We start from the raw sequence: 16,557 nt of genomic DNA on the forward strand, positions 1-16,557 counted from the left end.
CCGTGGGAGGGAGAGCGGCCATCTCTGGGTGTCCGTGGGAGGGAGAGCGGCCATCTCTGGGTGTGCGTGGGAGGGAGAGCGGCCATCTCTGGGTGTCCGTGGGAGGGAGAGCGGCCATCTCTGGGTGCCCGTGGGAGGGAGAGCGGCCATCTCTGGGTGTCCGTGGGAGGGAGAGCGGCCATCTCTGGGTGCCCGTGGGGGGGAGAGCGGCCATCTCTGGGTGTCCGTGGGGGGGAGAGCGGCCATCTCTGGGTGCCCGTGGGAGGGAGAGCGGCCATCTCTGGGTGTGCGTGGGGGGGAGAGCGGCCATCTCTGGGTGTGCGTGGGGGGGAGAGCGGCCATCTCTGGGTGTCTGTGGGGGGGAGAGCGGCCATCTCTGGGTGTGCGTGGGGGGGAGAGCAGCCATCTCTGGGTGTGCGTGGGAGGGAGAGCGGCCATCTCTGGGTGTGCGTGGGGGGGAGAGCGGCCATCTCTGGGTGTGCGTGGGAGGGAGAGCGGCCATCTCTGGGTGTCCGTGGGAGGGAGAGCGGCCATCTCTGGGTGTCCGTGGGAGGGAGAGCGGCCATCTCTGGGTGTGCGTGGGAGGGAGAGCGGCCATCTCTGGGTGTCCGTGGGAGGGAGAGCGGCCATCTCTGGGTGTCCGTGGGAGGGAGAGCGGCCATCTCTGGGTGTCCGTGGGGGGGAGAGCGGCCATCTCTGGGTGTCCGTGGGAGGGAGAGCGGCCATCTCTGGGTGTCCGTGGGAGGGAGAGCGGCCATCTCTGGGTGTGCGTGGGAGGGAGAGCGGCCATCTCTGGGTGTCCGTGGGGGGGAGAGCGGCCATCTCTGGGTGTCCGTGGGAGGGAGAGCGGCCATCTCTGGGTGTCCGTGGGAGGGAGAGCGGCCATCTCTGGGTGTCCGTGGGGGGGAGAGCGGCCATCTCTGGGTGTCCGTGGGAGGGAGAGCGGCCATCTCTGGGTGTCCGTGGGAGGGAGAGCGGCCATCTCTGGGTGTGCGTGGGAGGGAGAGCGGCCATCTCTGGGTGTGCGTGGGAGGGAGAGCGGCCATCTCTGGGTGTGCGTGGGAGGGAGAGCGGCCATCTCTGGGTGTGCGTGGGAGGGAGAGCGGCCATCTCTGGGTGTGCGTGGGAGGGAGAGCGGCCATCTCTGGGTGCCCGTGGGAGGGAGAGCGGCCATCTCTGGGTGTGCGTGGGAGGGAGAGCGGCCATCTCTGGGTGTGCGTGGGAGGGAGAGCGGCCATCTCTGGGTGTGCGTGGGAGGGAGAGCGGCCATCTCTGGGTGTGCGTGGGAGGGAGAGCGGCCATCTCTGGGTGTGCGTGGGGGGGAGAGCGGCCATCTCTGGGTGCCCGTGGGAGGGAGAGCGGCCATCTCTGGGTGTCCGTGGGAGGGAGAGCGGCCATCTCTGGGTGTCCGTGGGAGGGAGAGCGGCCATCTCTGGGTGTGCGTGGGAGGGAGAGCGGCCATCTCTGGGTGTCCGTGGGGGGGAGAGCGGCCATCTCTGGCTGTGCGTGGGAGGGAGAGCGGCCATCTCTGGGTGTGCGTGGGGGGGAGAGCGGCCATCTCTGGGTGCCCGTGGGAGGGAGAGCGGCCATCTCTGGGTGTCCGTGTGAGGGAGAGCGGCCATCTCTGGGTGTCCGTGGGAGGGAGAGCGGCCATCTCTGGGTGTCCGTGGGAGGGAGAGCGGCCATCTCTGGGTGTGCGTGGGAGGGAGAGCGGCCATCTCTGGGTGTGCGTGGGAGGGAGAGCGGCCATCTCTGGGTGTGCGTGGGAGGGAGAGCGGCCATCTCTGGGTGTGCGTGGGAGGGAGAGCGGCCATCTCTGGGTGTGCGTGGGAGGGAGAGCGGCCATCTCTGGGTGTCCGTGGGAGGGAGAGCGGCCATCTCTGGGTGTCCGTGGGAGGGAGAGCGGCCATCTCTGGGTGTCCGTGGGAGGGAGAGCGGCCATCTCTGGGTGTGCGTGGGAGGGAGAGCGGCCATCTCTGGGTGTGCGTGGGAGGGAGAGCGGCCATCTCTGGGTGTGCGTGGGAGGGAGAGCGGCCATCTCTGGGTGTGCGTGGGAGGGAGAGCGGCCATCTCTGGGTGTGCGTGGGAGGGAGAGCGGCCATCTCTGGGTGCCCGTGGGAGGGAGAGCGGCCATCTCTGGGTGTGCGTGGGAGGGAGAGCGGCCATCTCTGGGTGTGCGTGGGAGGGAGAGCGGCCATCTCTGGGTGTGCGTGGGAGGGAGAGCGGCCATCTCTGGGTGTGCGTGGGAGGGAGAGCGGCCATCTCTGGGTGTGCGTGGGGGGGAGAGCGGCCATCTCTGGGTGCCCGTGGGAGGGAGAGCGGCCATCTCTGGGTGTCCGTGTGAGGGAGAGCGGCCATCTCTGGGTGTCCGTGGGAGGGAGAGCGGCCATCTCTGGGTGTGCGTGGGAGGGAGAGCGGCCATCTCTGGGTGTGCGTGGGAGGGAGAGCGGCCATCTCCGGGTGTCCGTGGGAGGGAGAGCGGCCATCTCTGGGTGTGCGTGGGAGGGAGAGCGGCCATCTCTGGGTGTGCGTGGGGGGGAGAGCGGCCATCTCTGGGTGTGCGTGGGGGGGAGAGCGGCCATCTCTGGGTGCCCGTGGGAGGGAGAGCGGCCATCTCTGGGTGTCCGTGTGAGGGAGAGCGGCCATCTCTGGGTGTCCGTGGGAGGGAGAGCGGCCATCTCTGGGTGTGCGTGGGGGGGAGAGCGGCCATCTCTGGGTGCCCGTGGGAGGGAGAGCGGCCATCTCTGGGTGTCCGTGTGAGGGAGAGCGGCCATCTCTGGGTGTCCGTGGGAGGGAGAGCGGCCATCTCTGGGTGTCCGTGTGAGGGAGAGCGGCCATCTCTGGGTGTGCGTGGGGGGGAGAGCGGCCATCTCTGGGTGCCCGTGGGAGGGAGAGCGGCCATCTCTGGGTGTGCGTGGGGGGGAGAGCGGCCATCTCTGGGTGTCCCGTGGGAGGGAGAGCGGCCATCTCTGGGTGTGCGTGGGGGGGAGAGCGGCCATCTCTGGGTGTCCGTGGGAGGGAGAGCGGCCATCTCTGGGTGTCGTGGGAGGGAGAGCGGCCATCTCTGGGTGTGCGTGGGGGGGAGAGCGGCCATCTCTGGGTGTCCGTGGGAGGGAGAGCGGCCATCTCTGGGTGTGCGTGGGGGGGAGAGCGGCCATCTCTGGGTGTCCGTGGGAGGGAGAGCGGCCATCTCTGGGTGTCCGTGGGAGGGAGAGCGGCCATCTCTGGGTGTGCGTGGGGGGGAGAGCGGCCATCTCTGGGTGCCCGTGGGAGGGAGAGCGGCCATCTCTGGGTGTGCGTGGGAGGGAGAGCGGCCATCTCTGGGTGTCCGTGGGAGGGAGAGCGGCCATCTCTGGGTGTCCGTGGGAGGGAGAGCGGCCATCTCTGGGTGTGCGTGGGAGGGAGAGCGGCCATCTCTGGGTGTCCGTGGGAGGGAGAGCGGCCATCTCTGGGTGCCCGTGGGAGGGAGAGCGGCCATCTCTGGGTGCCCGTGGGAGGGAGAGCGGCCATCTCTGGGTGTCCGTGGGGGGAGAGCGGCCATCTCTGGGTGTCCGTGGGAGGGAGAGCGGCCATCTCCGGGTGTCCGTGGGGGGGAGAGCGGCCATCTCTGGGTGTCCGTGGGGGGGAGAGCGGCCATCTCTGGGTGTCCGTGGGAGGGAGAGCGGCCATCTCTGGGTGTCCGTGGGAGGGAGAGCGGCCATCTCTGGGTGTGCGTGGGAGGGAGAGCGGCCATCTCTGGGTGTCCATGGGAGGGAGAGCGGCCATCTCTGGGTGCCCGTGGGGGGGAGAGCGGCCATCTCTGGGTGTCCGTGGGAGGGAGAGCGGCCATCTCTGGGTGTGCGTGGGAGGGAGAGCGGCCATCTCTGGGTGTCCGTGGGAGGGAGAGCGGCCATCTCTGGGTGTCCGTGGGAGGGAGAGCGGCCATCTCTGGGTGTGCGTGGGGGGAGAGCGGCCATCTCTGGGTGCCCGTGGGGAGGGAGAGCGGCCATCTCTGGGTGTGCGTGGAGGGAGAGCGGCCATCTCTGGGTGTCCGTGGGAGGGAGAGCGGCCATCTCTGGGTGTCCGTGGGAGGGAGAGCGGCCATCTCTGGGTGCCCGTGTGGGGGAGAGCGGCCATCTCTGGGTGCCCGTGGGAGGGAGAGCGGCCATCTCTGGTGTGCGTGGGGGGAGAGCGGCCATCTCTGGGTGTGCGTGGGGGGGAGAGCGGCCATCTCTGGGTGCCCGTGGGAGGGAGAGCGGCCATCTCTGGGTGTCCGTGGGAGGGAGAGCGGCCATCTCTGGGTGTGCGTGGGGGGGAGAGCGGCCATCTCTGGGTGCCCGTGGGAGGGAGAGCGGCCATCTCTGGGTGTGCGTGGGGGGGAGAGCGGCCATCTCTGGGTGCCCGTGGGAGGGAGAGCGGCCATCTCTGGGTGTCCGTGGGAGGGAGAGCGGCCATCTCTGGGTGTCCGTGGGAGGGAGAGCGGCCATCTCTGGGTGTCCGTGGGAGGGAGAGCGGCCATCTCTGGGTGTCCGTGGGAGGGAGAGCGGCCATCTCTGGCTGTGCGTGGGAGGGAGAGCGGCCATCTCTGGGTGCCCGTGGGAGGGAGAGCGGCCATCTCTGGGTGTCCGTGGGAGGGAGAGCGGCCATCTCCGGGTGTGCGTGGGAGGGAGAGCGGCCATCTCTGGGTGTGCGTGGGAGGGAGAGCGGCCATCTCTGGGTGTGCGTGGGAGGGAGAGCGGCCATCTCTGGGTGTGCGTGGGAGGGAGAGCGGCCATCTCTGGGTGTGCGTGGGAGGGAGAGCGGCCATCTCCGGGTGTCCGTGGGAGGGAGAGCGGCCATCTCTGGGTGTCCGTGGGATGGAGAGCGGCCATCTCTGGGTGTGCGTGGGATGGAGAGCGGCCATCTCCGGGTGTCCGTGGGAGGGAGAGCGGCCATCTCTGGGTGTCCGTGGGATGGAGAGCGGCCATCTCTGGGTGTGCGTGGGATGGAGAGCGGCCATCTCCGGGTGTCCGTGGGAGGGAGAGCGGCCATCTCTGGGTGTCCGTGGGAGGGAGAGCGGCCATCTCTGGGTGTGCGTGGGAGGGAGAGCGGCCATCTCTGGGTGTGCGTGGGAGGGAGAGCGGCCATCTCTGGGTGTGCGTGGGAGGGAGAGCGGCCATCTCTGGGTGTCCGTGGGAGGGAGAGCGGCCATCTCTGGGTGTCCGTGGGAGGGAGAGCGGCCATCTCTGGGTGTGCGTGGGAGGGAGAGCGGCCATCTCTGGCTGTGCGTGGGAGGGAGAGCGCCATCTCTGGGTGTGCGTGGGATGGAGAGCGGCCATCTCCGGGTGTCCGTGGGAGGGAGAGCGGCCATCTCCGGGTGTCCGTGGGAGGGAGAGCGGCCATCTCTGGGTGTGCGTGGGGTGGAGAGCGGCCATCTCTGGGTGTGCGTGGGAGGGAGAGCGGCCATCTCTGGGTGTCCGTGGGGGGGAGAGCGGCCATCTCTGGGTGTCCGTGGAGGGAGAGCGGCCATCTCTGGGTGTGCGTGGGAGGGAGAGCGGCCATCTCTGGGTGTGCGTGGGAGGGAGAGCGGCCATCTCTGGGTGTCCGTGGGAGGGAGAGCGGCCATCTCTGGGTGCCCGTGGGGGGGAGAGCGGCCATCTCTGGGTGTGCGTGGGGGGGAGAGCGGCCATCTCTGGGTGTCCGTGGGAGGGAGAGCGGCCATCTCTGGGTGTGCGTGGGAGGGAGAGCGGCCATCTCTGGGTGTGCGTGGGGGGGAGAGCGGCCATCTCTGGGTGTGCGTGGGAGGGAGAGCGGCCATCTCTGGGTGTCCGTGGGAGGGAGAGCGGCCATCTCTGGGTGTGCGTGGGAGGGAGAGCGGCCATCTCTGGGTGTGCGTGGGAGGGAGAGCGGCCATCTCTGGGTGTCCGTGGGAGGGAGAGCGGCCATCTCTGGGTGTCCGTGGGAGGGAGAGCGGCCATCTCTGGGTGTGCGTGGGAGGGAGAGCGGCCATCTCTGGGTGTGCGTGGGAGGGAGAGCGGCCATCTCTGGGTGTGCGTGGGAGGGAGAGCGGCCATCTCCGGGTGTGCGTGGGAGGGAGAGCGGCCATCTCTGGGTGCCCGTGGGAGGGAGAGCGGCCATCTCTGGGTGTCCGTGGGAGGGAGAGCGGCCATCTCTGGGTGTCCGTGGGAGGGAGAGCGGCCATCTCTGGGTGTCCGTGGGAGGGAGAGCGGCCATTTCCCACGCGTCCGTGGGAGGGAGAGCGGCCATCTCTGGGTGTCCGTGGGAGGGAGAGCGGCCATCTCCGGGTGTGCGTGGGAGGGAGAGCGGCCATCTCTGGGTGTCCGTGGGAGGGAGAGCGGCCATCTCTGGGTGTCCGTGGGAGGGAGAGCGGCCATCTCTGGGTGTCCGTGGGAGGGAGAGCGGCCATCTCTGGGTGTGCGTGGGAGGGAGAGCGGCCATCTCTGGGTGTCCGTGGGAGGGAGAGCGGCCATCTCTGGGTGTCCGTGGGAGGGAGAGCGGCCATCTCTGGGTGTGCGTGGGAGGGAGAGCGGCCATCTCTGGGTGTCCGTGGGAGGGAGAGCGGCCATCTCTGGGTGTCCGTGGGAGGGAGAGCGGCCATCTCTGGGTGTCCGTGGGAGGGAGAGCGGCCATTTCCCACGCGTCCGTGGGAGGGAGAGCGGCCATCTCTGGGTGTCCGTGGGAGGGAGAGCGGCCATCTCCGGGTGTGCGTGGGAGGGAGAGCGGCCATCTCTGGGTGTCCGTGGGAGGGAGAGCGGCCATCTCTGGGTGTCCGTGGGAGGGAGAGCGGCCATCTCTGGGTGTGCGTGGGAGGGAGAGCGGCCATCTCTGGGTGTCCGTGGGAGGGAGAGCGGCCATCTCTGGGTGTCCGTGGGAGGGAGAGCGGCCATCTCTGGGTGTCCGTGGGAGGGAGAGCGGCCATCTCCGGGTGTCCGTGGGAGGGAGAGCGGCCATCTCCGGGTGTCCGTGGGAGGGAGAGCGGCCATCTCCGGGTGTCCGTGGGAGGGAGAGCGGCCATCTCCGGGTGTGCGTGGGAGGGAGAGCGGCCATCTCTGGGTGTCCGTGGGAGGGAGAGCGGCCATCTCTGGGCGTCCGTGGGAGGGAGAGCGGCCATCTCTGGGTGTGCGTGGGAGGGAGAGCGGCCATCTCTGGGTGTCCGTGGGAGGGAGAGCGGCCATCTCTGGGTGTGCGTGGGAGGGAGAGCGGCCATCTCTGGGTGTGCGTGGGAGGGAGAGCGGCCATCTCTGGGTGTCCGTGGGGGGGAGAGCGGCCATCTCTGGGTGTCCGTGGGGGGGAGAGCGGCCATCTCTGGGTGTGCGTGGGAGGGAGAGCGGCCATCTCTGGGTGTCCGTGGGGGGGAGAGCGGCCATCTCTGGGTGTCCGTGGGAGGGAGAGCGGCCATCTCTGGGTGTCCGTGGGGGGGAGAGCGGCCATCTCTGGGTGTCCGTGGGGGGGAGAGCGGCCATCTCTGGGTGTGCGTGGGAGGGAGAGCGGCCATCTCTGGGTGTCCGTGGGGGGGAGAGCGGCCATCTCTGGGTGTCCGTGGGAGGGAGAGCGGCCATCTCCGGGTGTGCGTGGGAGGGAGAGCGGCCATCTCTGGGTGTGCGTGGGAGGGAGAGCGGCCATCTCTGGGTGTCCGTGGGAGGGAGAGCGGCCATCTCTGGGTGTCCGTGGGAGGGAGAGCGGCCATCTCTGGGTGTGCGTGGGGGGGAGAGCGGCCATCTCTTGGTGTCCGTGGGAGGGAGAGCGGCCATCTCTGGGTGTCCGTGGGAGGGAGAGCGGCCATCTCCGGGGTGCGTGGGAGGGAGAGCGGCCATCTCTGGGTGCCCGTGGGGGGGAGAGCGGCCATCTCTGGGTGTGCGTGGGAGGGAGAGCGGCCATCTCTGGGTGTCCGTGGGAGGGAGAGCGGCCATCTCTGGGTGTCCGTGGGAGGGAGAGCGGCCATCTCTGGGTGTCCGTGGGAGGGAGAGCGGCCATCTCTGGGCGTCCGTGGGGGGGAGAGCGGCCATCTCTGGGTGTGCGTGGGAGGGAGAGCGGCCATCTCTGGGTGTCCGTGGGGGGGAGAGCGGCCATCTCCGGGTGTGCGTGGGAGGGAGAGCGGCCATCTCTGGGTGTGCGTGGGATGGAGAGCGGCCATCTCTGGGTGTGCGTGGGGGGGAGAGCGGCCATCTCCGGGTGTGCGTGGGAGGGAGAGCGGCCATCTCCGGGTGTCCGTGGGAGGGAGAGCGGCCATCTCTGGGTGTGCGTGGGAGGGAGAGCGGCCATCTCCGGGTGTCCGTGGGAGGGAGAGCGGCCATCTCTGGGTGTCCGTGGGAGGGAGAGCGGCCATCTCTGGGTGTGCGTGGGGTGGAGAGCGGCCATCTCTGGGTGTGCGTGGGAGGGAGAGCGGCCATCTCTGGGTGTCCGTGGGGGGGAGAGCGGCCATCTCTGGGTGTCCGTGGGAGGGAGAGCGGCCATCTCTGGGTGTGCGTGGGAGGGAGAGCGGCCATCTCTGGGTGTGCGTGGGAGGGAGAGCGGCCATCTCTGGGTGTCCGTGGGAGGGAGAGCGGCCATCTCTGGGTGCCCGTGGGGGGGAGAGCGGCCATCTCTGGGTGTGCGTGGGGGGGAGAGCGGCCATCTCTGGGTGTCCGTGGGAGGGAGAGCGGCCATCTCTGGGTGCCCGTGGGGGGGAGAGCGGCCATCTCTGGGTGTCCGTGGGAGGGAGAGCGGCCATCTCTGGGTGTGCGTGGGAGGGAGAGCGGCCATCTCTGGGTGTCCGTGGGAGGGAGAGCGGCCATCTCTGGGTGTGCGTGGGGGGGAGAGCGGCCATCTCTGGGTGTCCGTGGGAGGGAGAGCGGCCATCTCTGGGTGTGCGTGGGAGGGAGAGCGGCCATCTCTGGGTGTGCGTGGGAGGGAGAGCGGCCATCTCTGGGTGTCCGTGGGAGGGAGAGCGGCCATCTCTGGGTGTCCGTGGGAGGGAGAGCGGCCATCTCTGGGTGTGCGTGGGAGGGAGAGCGGCCATCTCTGGGTGTGCGTGGGAGGGAGAGCGGCCATCTCTGGGTGTGCGTGGGAGGGAGAGCGGCCATCTCCGGGTGTGCGTGGGAGGGAGAGCGGCCATCTCCGGGTGTGCGTGGGAGGGAGAGCGGCCATCTCTGGGTGCCCGTGGGAGGGAGAGCGGCCATCTCTGGGTGTCCGTGGGAGGGAGAGCGGCCATCTCTGGGTGTCCGTGGGAGGGAGAGCGGCCATCTCTGGGTGTCCGTGGGAGGGAGAGCGGCCATTTCCCACGCGTCCGTGGGAGGGAGAGCGGCCATCTCTGGGTGTCCGTGGGAGGGAGAGCGGCCATCTCCGGGTGTGCGTGGGAGGGAGAGCGGCCATCTCTGGGTGTCCGTGGGAGGGAGAGCGGCCATCTCTGGGTGTGCGTGGGAGGGAGAGCGGCCATCTCTGGGTGTCCGTGGGAGGGAGAGCGGCCATCTCTGGGTGTCCGTGGGAGGGAGAGCGGCCATCTCTGGGTGTCCGTGGGAGGGAGAGCGGCCATCTCCGGGTGTCCGTGGGAGGGAGAGCGGCCATCTCCGGGTGTCCGTGGGAGGGAGAGCGGCCATCTCCGGGTGTCCGTGGGAGGGAGAGCGGCCATCTCCGGGTGTGCGTGGGAGGGAGAGCGGCCATCTCTGGGTGTCCGTGGGAGGGAGAGCGGCCATTTCCCACGCGTCCGTGGGAGGGAGAGCGGCCATCTCTGGGTGTCCGTGGGAGGGAGAGCGGCCATCTCTGGGCGTCCGTGGGAGGGAGAGCGGCCATCTCTGGGTGTGCGTGGGAGGGAGAGCGGCCATCTCTGGGTGTGCGTGGGAGGGAGAGCGGCCATCTCTGGGTGTGCGTGGGAGGGAGAGCGGCCATCTCTGGGTGCCCGTGGGAGGGAGAGCGGCCATCTCTGGGTGTGCGTGGGAGGGAGAGCGGCCATCTCTGGGTGTCCGTGGGAGGGAGAGCGGCCATCTCTGGGTGTGCGTGGGAGGGAGAGCGGCCATCTCTGGGTGTCCGTGGGAGGGAGAGCGGCCATCTCTGGGTGTGCGTGGGAGGGAGAGCGGCCATCTCTGGGTGTGCGTGGGAGGGAGAGCGGCCATCTCCGGGTGTCCGTGGGAGGGAGAGCGGCCATCTCTGGGTGCCCGTGGGAGGGAGAGCGGCCATCTCTGGGTGTCCGTGGGAGGGAGAGCGGCCATCTCTGGGTGTCCGTGGGAGGGAGAGCGGCCATCTCTCGGGTGTCCTCTGCGGTCACACGAGGCTGCATATGAGGGACACCATCCTGCCCCCCCGGCGGGGGTCCCGGCTCCTGTGGGGCTGGCAGCTGGCAGCAGCGGGGCTGGGAGGCAGCGAGGCCACCGAGGTGTTACCGGGTGCAGGGTTGTACCGGGGGCAGGGCAGGGATTTCATATAGGGTCGCGTGGATCCACCCTCAGATCTGCTGCCCCGTCCATGGGGCTGGGGTTGGCTACAAGATAACAAAACCCAAAGCCCCTGTGATTTTGAGCTTGGGGACACGGCTGTTGCAAGGAGCTGGGGTGTCCCATGCCCTGCCAGGGGGTCTCCATCCCTGACCCCTCCCTTTGAAGGACACCCTGGAGCCCAGAATACCCATCCTCCCCCTTGTGTGCTCTCGTGCATCACCTACCGCTCCGTGGACCTCAGCCGGAGGGTTTGGTGGTCGTGATGCCCTGTGAAACGCAGCGTGAGGCCCGCAGCCCTCGGCTCGCTGGGGACGCAAAGCTCCGGGTGCGTTTGGTACTCACCTGGCCGGAGGCCGGCGTGGTGTGGCAGAGCCCGGCGCCGGCGGGTGGCGTTTAGGTTCCTGGGAGCAAAGCAGAGACGGCGCATGTGGGGGTGATGGTCATGCATCTGCACGACCAACCCTCCCCTATTGCATTATTACCGAACCCTCCCCAAATCCCAGCCTGAATTACCCCAAAGGCACTCCTCAGACTTATGCATCTTTTAAAATCTCTGGATTTCCACCTTGAACCACGAGAAGTGTGCGGCGCCGTGCCACGCGCTGCATTACATTTGCTGCTACTCCAAGGGTATTTGGGTGCAAGGAGCTGTATTGGGGTCCCTCCCCCTCGCCCACCCACCTGGTAGTGTGGGGCTGAGCTGCAGTGGGACCATCCTCATCCTCCCCAGAGGTGTCCAGGCGATCGCGTGGGTCGTGGGGCTCCAGCGCAGGGTGGTCAGCCAGGGCGGCTCCTGCGCCTCCGGGGAGGGAGGACACGTAGGCAGAAGTCCGGTACGAGACCGTGCCGAAGCCTTGGCTCCGGCAGGAATCGGCTGTACGGCTGGAGGACATTGTCTGGGTTTTAGTTCGCACCCTCTTACCTGGCCGTGCTCCCAGCTCAGGCACGTAGAGCTCGTCCCTAGGCTGGGCTTTCCCCCTGAAGGTCCTGGGGTCAAAGGAAGGAAGATTTATCTCATGGGTGATGCTGGGAACTCGCCCACGGAGGAAGGAGGCAGCTTTCCTACTCACACCTCGCTCCCCTGGAGCCGTGCCTCGCTGGTGAGGGGCAGCGTGGAGCAAAACTGCAGCTGGACGGGGTCCTGCTAGGGTGGAGGCACGGCCTGGGGTTTACACGCGCGCGTCCCTCTGCCCGCCAAACCCTGGCGCCTCTCCCCACCAACCCCTATGCGGGGTGTCAGTCCCCAGCGCCCCGATCTGCCCCACACCCCCGGGGCGATGCTCACCGGCGCTGGGGCGGGCGCCCAGCCACCCTTGCAGGAGGGGCGGCTGCGGAGGCAGAGCCGGTGCCGGATGGCGTCGGCGAGCTTGCGCACGACCCGCTCGCGGGCAGCCCCGGGGGCGTCCTGCGGAGGAGAGAGCCCACACGCGCTGGGCCGAGGGGGTCTGCCCCCAGGGCTGGGACAGTCGCCCCATGACGCACGGGAGGGTCCGGCCTCGGGGTTTCCCTGGCGCGTCTTACCTGGCAGTGGGAGAGCAAAGTCAGGGCCTCCTTGTAGTGCTTGATGGCGTTTTGGGGGTCTCCCAGGCGGAAGCAGGCTTCTCCCAGCCCCTCGCATGCTTGCCACTGCCCCTGCACGTCTCCTGGGAGGGGAAGGGCCGCATCGGCGCTGGCCCGGCACGCCGCAGCCAAGGTCCCGGGCAGGGAGCATCGCTGGTGCCCTTTGGATCCGGCGCACGCCCGGCTCGAGTCTGCTCGGCATCCGGCTGCTGCAGAGCCCCCAGCGCAGGGACGGTCTGCCTGAGCCTCCCCTTACCCGAGTCCCGGAAGGCTTGCAAGGCGTGCAGGTAGTTCTCTGCGGCAGCCTCGTGGTTCCTGAGCCGGCTGCAGGTGTACGCCAGGTTACCGAAGCACTGCCCCTGCGCCCTCCGGTTCCCTAGAGCGCCTGGAATTAGGAATATGGGGCTCACCCTGAGCCGACACATCTGGCAAAGCCGAGAGCAAGCGTCGAATAATTACTGGGGGTGAGATTATTGAGGCTGAGGTTACATCCACATTTCATAAAAATTGACTTCCAGGGTGAGATCGGGTTGGCATGCTGAAAATCGGTTCGGTGATGGTTCCCTAAGCAACACCACCTGCGCTGTTAGATGTTGGCAGCACTGGGGGAGCTCGGTGCGCTAGTTCTAAGAGAGATAATTGGAGGAGGGAGTGGAGCAAAGGCTCCGCGGCCAAACTCATCCATAAATCACTGCAGGTCCAGGAACTAGGGGGATCCATGGAACCACGCCCTGACCAGCACCGTAACATCGTACCCTGTGGATGAACTTAGCTCGTTATAACCTCACTGTAATACCAAAACGCAGCCCTCCATCGCAACGTTGCCCGCCTCCAAGGTACAACCGCCCCTCTCTGGGCTGTGCTCTGAGTTTCTCCTGGTCTCTTCCTTTAAAGCAAAGCGAGGGATTTCTACATTTCTAGCGAAGGTCTGTATGACTAGAGCCACTCAAGCTCTACCTAAACATAAAGTAGTATAAGACGACCTCAAGAAAGAGGGATACCAGGGAAGGTATTGCGGACTAGTGGGACCAGTCGATGGGCCGAACCTCTCTTCCCCCCACAGGGACGCCTGTTGGGTAAGACTCGAACGCTTGGTTATACCGAGTGATTCCCCAGGAAATTTAGAGAACAAGCTTGTTATTTGTGTCTTTCAGCGCTTTATGCTTGCACATGCTCTGCAGACAGTGCCTTTACCAGCGGCGATCCGATAAGAACCTGTATTTCTGTTGCTTCAATAAACCGCACTATTAGTGGGTCTGGCTTTGACACGACTGGGCTAATAGTGATCGTATGGTTTGTGCGTCCCTCAACCGGGCTGGCAGTGCTAAACTTCCACCAATCACCACAACACATATTGAGCGGTGTCAGGCTGCCCAAAAGATTAAAGCAGGAAAAGGTGTCACTGGTGCAGTTCTAGGAGCTTGTTTATCTTGTGCTCATCAAGAAGTGAAGGAATCCCCCGCTCCCCAACAAACATCAAATGCCGAATATACAGATTTAAAATCAGAAAATGAAGTATTAAAATCATCGTTGGCCATTGAGAGGGAGAAGGCAAAAAAACAGGGATCCGAGCTGATGAACTTGTGAGTGAAAATAATCAGCTTAAACTTTTGAAAAGGTTGAACTGGCCGATAGATAAAGTGTGACCCCCCCCCGCCCCAACTGGGCGGCTTCGCAGCTCAGTGCCCTGTACGGAGCCTGAGGCTGGGGACGGGGATATTTGGCGTGATAGCGACGATGAGAGCGCAGAGACCCCCGATCCCGAATCGGAACCAGTTCCTTTACAACCCCCGATTAAAACTGAGAGCTCTGTCGATGAGGAGGAGGAGGCCCGCGCTACTGAGCACACAATTCCCCGGTCTCCAGCGGGATTGGCAGACGTACCGGAGAAATACTCGAGGAGTCATCGAGCACGACTAGGCTGACAGTCATCGTCCTGCTAGTCGATCCGTAATCGTGATAGTTCGGCGTATCGAACGCGACCGGACTGACAGCGCTGAATCGGGGTCACTCAGAATCTAACCCAGCCCCCCCTGACATCCGAGGGCCAGCTGGATCGCAAGGGGGTTTATTTTCCGCCAAATTTCTTCACCCATTAACGCAACAGTAAGAGATACCGGGGCGACCTACTGTGCAGTGCCGCCGCTCGCCGGTGCCAGCCCAGGGCTGTGCCGAAGCTGCGCAGGGCGTTGTGGGCAGCCCCCAGGTTCTGCAGCAGCGCAGCCTCCCTGCGCCGGTCTGGCTCGCCGCTGCAGAGGGCGAGGGCCTGCTCGAAGCTCTCGGCAGCCAGGGAGAAGATGCAGAGCTGGGAGTAACCGAGGCCGATGTCGTTGTAGAGTTTCCCTGTGTCACAGAGAGGAAAAGCTGGATGCGGGCGCTGCTCCCCAGGGCACCCCGAGGAAAGGGTGCAGCGCAAGTGTTACCTCGCAGGGCTGGGTCGGGGATGCTCTCGCAGAGCGAGCGGCACTGGGCGAGGACCCCCGCGATCTCCGTCGCCTTGAACCGCCGGCTCTGCAGCATGGAGCCGCTCGCCCTGCTCAGAGCCACCGCGGCAGCCTCAGGGCTCGCGGCCGCTGCGTAGGTCCGCGCGGCATCCAAGAAGCAACGCGCGGCTCGCGCCGGCTCCCGCATGCCCAGGTAGCAGCAGCCCATCTGCACGTGGGTCCCGGCTCGGGGGCCAGCCTGCGCCGCGTGGTTGTGGCCAGCAGCTTGGCCGAGATACTCCAGAGCCTTCGGAAAGTCCCGGAGCCCTTCGTGAGCCGCTCTGATGTTGAAATAAAGGTCCCCCAAGTGCTCCTCGCTCTCTCCCTCCGAGGGCTGGGACTGGAGAAGGAACTCAAGGCCCTTTTTGGGCTTGCCGGTCTCCACGTAGGCAGCCCCCAGGTTGAAGGCACAAGCCCTGCGGAGCCGGGAGCTCGCCGTGCCCCCGGAGAGGAGAAGCGCCTTCCTGAAGCACCCCACCGCCTCCCGAGCATCGCCCAGGGCCAGCGCCCGGCGCCCAGCTCGTGTGAGCCCCTCGATCTCAGCCACCCGCCCCGCCGCCTCGTCCCCTCCCTCCTGGGCATCTTCCCTGGCTTTGGGCTTCCCCTTCCCTTTCTTCCAGCTCTTCTTCCTGACCGCGGGCTGTGCCCCCGGGTCAGCAGCCTCCTCCGAAGCCATGGGCAGGGTGAGCAGCCTGCCTGCAAGGGAGAGATGCAGCGGGCAGCCCGAGTCGGTGCGGTCCTGGGATTTCTTGAAACGAGCAGTGTTATTTTATGTATATTTTTTTTAAAATTAGAAAAGTCTTGGAGCCTGTTGGCTGCTAAAGTTTCAGGGTGGAAAAAACCGCCTTTCCACGGAGGACCCCAGCCCAGCTTCTGCACTCGGTACCTGCCTCCTACAAACCTTTGTGGCCGCCAGAGAGGAGTCGGGGGCTCGCTGGAGGAGGAGGGGGGGATGCCACAGCATGGGGTGGGTGTTCCCGGGGTGTCTTTTTGGGAGCCAGAATAACCAGTTGCATGCACTTACTGTTTGCTCTTTGGGTGCAAAGGGTGCTGAGAGCGTGGAGGGGAGGGATGGGGCATCACCACCGCTTGCAGCCGCGCCGCCGCTGCAAACCACCGCTCTCCGGCTGGGGACGGAGGGTGTCCGAAGGGCCTCAGACCCGCTGGGGCTGGAAAACCACCCGGAGGGCGTCGCAGCCCCCTAGATGATGGATGCCGGTGCCTGGGGTCTGGTACTGGAGCGCAGAGAGCCTCTGAGTGCCAAGAAAACGTCAAGGTCGGCGTGGCGCACACTAACTGGGACAGAGCCAGGGCACCTCCTGGGGAAGGCGCGTTCCCGCAATGGCCTGGCTGGCTCCGGTTTCATCCCCGTCACCGGCACGGTGCACAGTGCCATGGCAACTTGGTTCAGAGCGCCGGCATGAACCAGCACCCCGGTGTGTGCCAGCCCCGCACCCACAGGCTCCCCCCGCACCCCGGTGTGTGCCACCCCCGCACCCATGGGACCCCCCGCACCCTGGTGTGTGCCAGCCCCGCACCCACGGGCTCCCCCCGCACCCCGGTGTGTGCCAGCCCCGAACCCACGGGCTCCGCCCCCACCCCGGTGTGTGCCAGCCCCACACCCGTGGGCTCCCCCCGCACCCTGGTGTGTGCCACCCCCGCACCCATGGGACCCCCCGCACCCCGGTGTGTGCCAGCCCCGAACCCACGGGCTCCCCCCCCACCCCGGCGTGTGCCACCCCCGCACCCCAAAATCCCCCTGCACCCCGGTGTGTGCCAGCCCCGCGCCCACAGGCTCCCCCCGCACCCTGGTGTGTGCCAGCCCCTGCACCCCAAAATCTCCCTGCACCCCAGTGTATGCCACCCCTGCATTCATGGGCTCTCCCCGTACCCACGGGCTCCCCCCGCACCCCGGTGTGTGCCAGACCCGCACCCATGGGACCCCCCGCACCCCGGTGTGTGCCAGCCCCGCACCCCAAAATCCCCCCGCACCCGTGGGCTCCCCCCGCACCCCAGTGTGTGCCAGCCCCGCACCCCAAAATCCCCCCACACCCCGGTGTATGCCACCCCCGCACCCACGGGCTCCCCCCGCACCCCGGTGTGTGCCAGCCCCGCACCCGTGGGCT

General features: G+C 67.1%; 1 protein-coding gene across 1 annotated transcript; it reads right to left on the bottom strand.

Moving 5' to 3' along the window:
- Positions 1 to 11,454: 11,454 nt before the first annotated feature.
- On the bottom strand, positions 11,455 to 15,893 carry TTC24 (tetratricopeptide repeat domain 24). The gene is made up of 7 exons (XM_064474707.1): positions 15,456 to 15,893; positions 14,372 to 15,127; positions 14,079 to 14,291; positions 12,205 to 12,333; positions 11,910 to 12,031; positions 11,674 to 11,793; positions 11,455 to 11,532 (listed from the first exon to the last, which is right to left on the bottom strand). The coding sequence occupies exons 2-7, from the start codon at positions 15,105 to 15,107 to the stop codon at positions 11,455 to 11,457; spliced, it is 1,398 nt and encodes a 465-aa protein (XP_064330777.1). The 5' UTR covers positions 15,108 to 15,127; positions 15,456 to 15,893.
- Between the last annotated feature and the right edge of the window lie 664 nt (positions 15,894 to 16,557).

This window comes from Phalacrocorax carbo, chromosome 28 (genome assembly GCF_963921805.1).
Source record: "Phalacrocorax carbo chromosome 28, bPhaCar2.1, whole genome shotgun sequence".
In the NCBI taxonomy this organism is placed as follows: Eukaryota; Metazoa; Chordata; class Aves; order Suliformes; family Phalacrocoracidae; genus Phalacrocorax; species Phalacrocorax carbo.

Bases quoted from the DNA above. Each gene is read 5' to 3' on its own strand.
- TTC24 (XM_064474707.1), bottom strand. From the start codon at position 15,107: ATGGCTTCGGAGGAGGCTGCTGACCCGGGGGCACAGCCCGCGGTCAGG. The intron at 12,334-14,078 runs GTAGGTCGCCCC...TCCTAATTCCAG, and splicing joins GCGAGCGGCGGCACTGCACA to GCGCTCTAGGGAACCGGAGG. The intron at 11,533-11,673 runs GTGAGCATCGCC...CCTCCACCCTAG, and splicing joins GGGCGCCCGCCCCAGCGCCG to CAGGACCCCGTCCAGCTGCA.